Genomic DNA, 2,746 nt, shown 5'->3' with positions numbered 1-2,746 from the left:
GGAGGAGCCCCAGGATGGGGAGAGGGGAGAGGGGACACAGGGACCCTGGAGAGGGCCCCAGCACGGGCAAGGAGCGCTCCCATACTCACCCCGCTCCCAGGGAGCCAGGTACGGCCTAGCGCCGGGCCCGTGGCCGACCATTTGTGGGTGTGGTGTGTGTGTGGGTTCTTGATTGGCCCGTGGCTGGGAGCTGCTGGTGGTGGCTTTGTCTCTCTAACTAAATAATCATCAACAATCATTTTCCTCTTCGTCATCATCATCATCATCATCATCTTGGTATAACCGCTTTCAGTCATTATGGTGGAATTCCACAGTCGGTCACAATACAAGGCCCTGCTGCCAAAGGTGTGTGTGTGACAGAGCGCCCAGATAGAAATATACTGCGTAGAACAGACATGATTCTAGTATTGATTAGCTTCTATACATGACATTTCTTTCTGTAACGTTTTTACCGTTGCACTCCAATTCTATTCCTCAAGGGCTTCTGTCGGCGTGCACTTTCATCCCTGTCTAGTCTACTCACCTGAACTGATCAAGTACTGGCATGGATTTGCCATCAATTTGTCCACACTTACCTACTCTGACCATAAATCAGACATTGATTAAAATAGCGGTGATTTAAACCAGTAGACACTGCAGCCCTAGAAGAATCAGAGTTGGTGATTCTGTGTTTATCTCATCCTCTCTAGTCTGGTGTTTCCTGGTCCTGGGGTCCCAAAAGGATGCACGTCTGTTTTTTATATATATATATACCTGATTCAAGTTAAAGGCTTGACGATTAGTTGAATCAGATGTGTAGTACTAGGGTAAAAAGCAAAAAGTACACTCTTTTGGGTCCCCAGGGACAGCATTGGGAAACACTGTTCCAGACTGCAAACAGCTGTATTGACTCTGTTGTATGTGGCGCCCCCTGCAGGTCGTATAGTGCAAGGAGGACCAGGGGGTCGTGGAGCAGTGGTAATGGCAGGGAATTACGGGCTGGGCGAGGCCACCCAGGGCATCACTAAGCTGGACCTGCGGGAGCAGGAGCTGCTGGACATGGAGGTGGCCCGGAAACTACAGGAAGAAGAGGTGAAGGTGAGAGAACTGGTCAGTGACAGAACTTACCTCTTCTAACACAGTTATTAGGACAATAAAACGGCCTAGGAACGGGGGTTAACTCTGTCCCATTGTTTAGTTAACATACATAACATTCAGTAGACCTCAGCTTTGTATTGTGCAGCTTCAGATGTCTGTGAGAAATGCTCCCTCTCAACAGTCACTTCCTATGTTATGTCATGGTAGAGCCCAGGGAACAGAATGTTCTATGCTGAGGGGAAATATGACTCAATTGGTTCTTAATTATTTTTCGGTTCCAGGCAAGCAAGATGGACAAGCGTGCGGCCCAAGTGGCTCAGGATGAGGTGAGTGGACGGCCGGCTGCTTCTCTGTCTGGAACAGTCGTCACTGACCGACTCGCTTTCTCACGCTCTCTTTCATTTTCTCTCACTCTCTTGCCCTGTCTGTCAAGTCTCAACTTTTGACACATCAACGAAGCAAGGTACTGAGTGTAAAAGTTGTTTACCTTTGTTAAATAAATGATGTCCCTTGGTCCATTCATTCCTTTGGGTCAGTGTTAACCTGGGTAATCAACTCTCACAGTTAGAGGTCGACCGATTATGATTTTTCAACGCCGATACCGATTATTGGAGGACCAGAAATTTCACTACCGATTAATCAGCCGATATTTCTTTCTTTATTTGTAATAATGACAATTACAACAATACTGAATGAACACTTATTTTAACTTAATATAATACATCAATAAAATCAATTTAGCCTCAAATAAATAATGAAACATGTTCAATTTGGTTTAAATAATGCAAAACAAAGTGTTGGAGAAGAAAGTAAAAGTGCAATATGTGCCATGTAAAAAAGCTAAGGTTTAAGTTCCTTGCTCAGAACATGAGAACATATGAAAGCTGGTGGTTCCTTTTAACATGAGTCTTCAATATTCCCAGGTAAGATGTTTTAGATTGTAGTTATTATAGGAATTATAGGACTATTTCTCTCTATACGATTTGTATTTCATATACCTTTTGACTATTGGATGTTCTTATAGGCACTTTAGTATTGCCAGTGTAACAGTATAGCTTCCGTCCCTCTCCTCGCGCCTACCTGGGCTCGAACCAGGAACACATCGACAACAGCCACCCTCGAAGCAGCGTTACCCATGCAGAGCAAGGGGAACAACTACTCCAAGTCTCAGAGCGAGTGACGTTTGAAACGCTATTAGCGCGCACCCCGCTAACTAGCTAGCCATTTCACATCGGTTACACCAGCCTAATCTTGGGAGTTGATAGGCTTGAAGGGGTGGGTATAATTTGTGGAACGTTCCAACAGGAATCTGTTCTAAAAAACGTAAAGTAAAAGGTTGCCAACCAACAACGCATACAAAGTAGCAACGCATACAAACCTAGCTAACTAGCTGCCGAATATGCATCAACTCACCACGTAGCTTATTCTTAATGTTTGTCCATAGGCAACCAGAGTGAGGACAGACATTTTTCGGAATAAACGTGATCAGTGAAAAAACGCAATGAAATAGACCACTCCCTACCCGGTATCTTATTCTGCCGCTATACAACTTTGTATGCGTTGTTTTTTGGCAACCTTGTTATTTACAACGTTTTTGGAATAGATTCCTGTTGGAACGTTCCACAAATTATACCCACCCGGCTTGAAGTCATAAACAGCTTGAAGCACA

General features: G+C 44.5%; 1 protein-coding gene across 1 annotated transcript; it reads left to right on the top strand.

The window, feature by feature from the left end:
• The first annotated feature begins 352 nt into the window (after positions 1-352).
• ccd50 (Coiled-coil domain-containing protein 50) lies at positions 353-1,598 on the top strand. The gene is given in 2 exon segments (NM_001146424.1): positions 353-1,077; positions 1,359-1,598. Coding segments are annotated over 2 exon segments (282 nt in total). The 5' UTR covers positions 353-960; the 3' UTR covers positions 1,524-1,598.
• Positions 1,599-2,746: the final 1,148 nt, after the last annotated feature.

This window comes from Salmo salar, chromosome 16 (assembly GCF_965601325.2).
Source record: "Salmo salar chromosome 16, fSalSal1, whole genome shotgun sequence".
Classification (NCBI taxonomy): Eukaryota; Metazoa; Chordata; class Actinopteri; order Salmoniformes; family Salmonidae; genus Salmo; species Salmo salar.
This window is presented reverse-complemented; position numbering and strand designations above follow the sequence as displayed.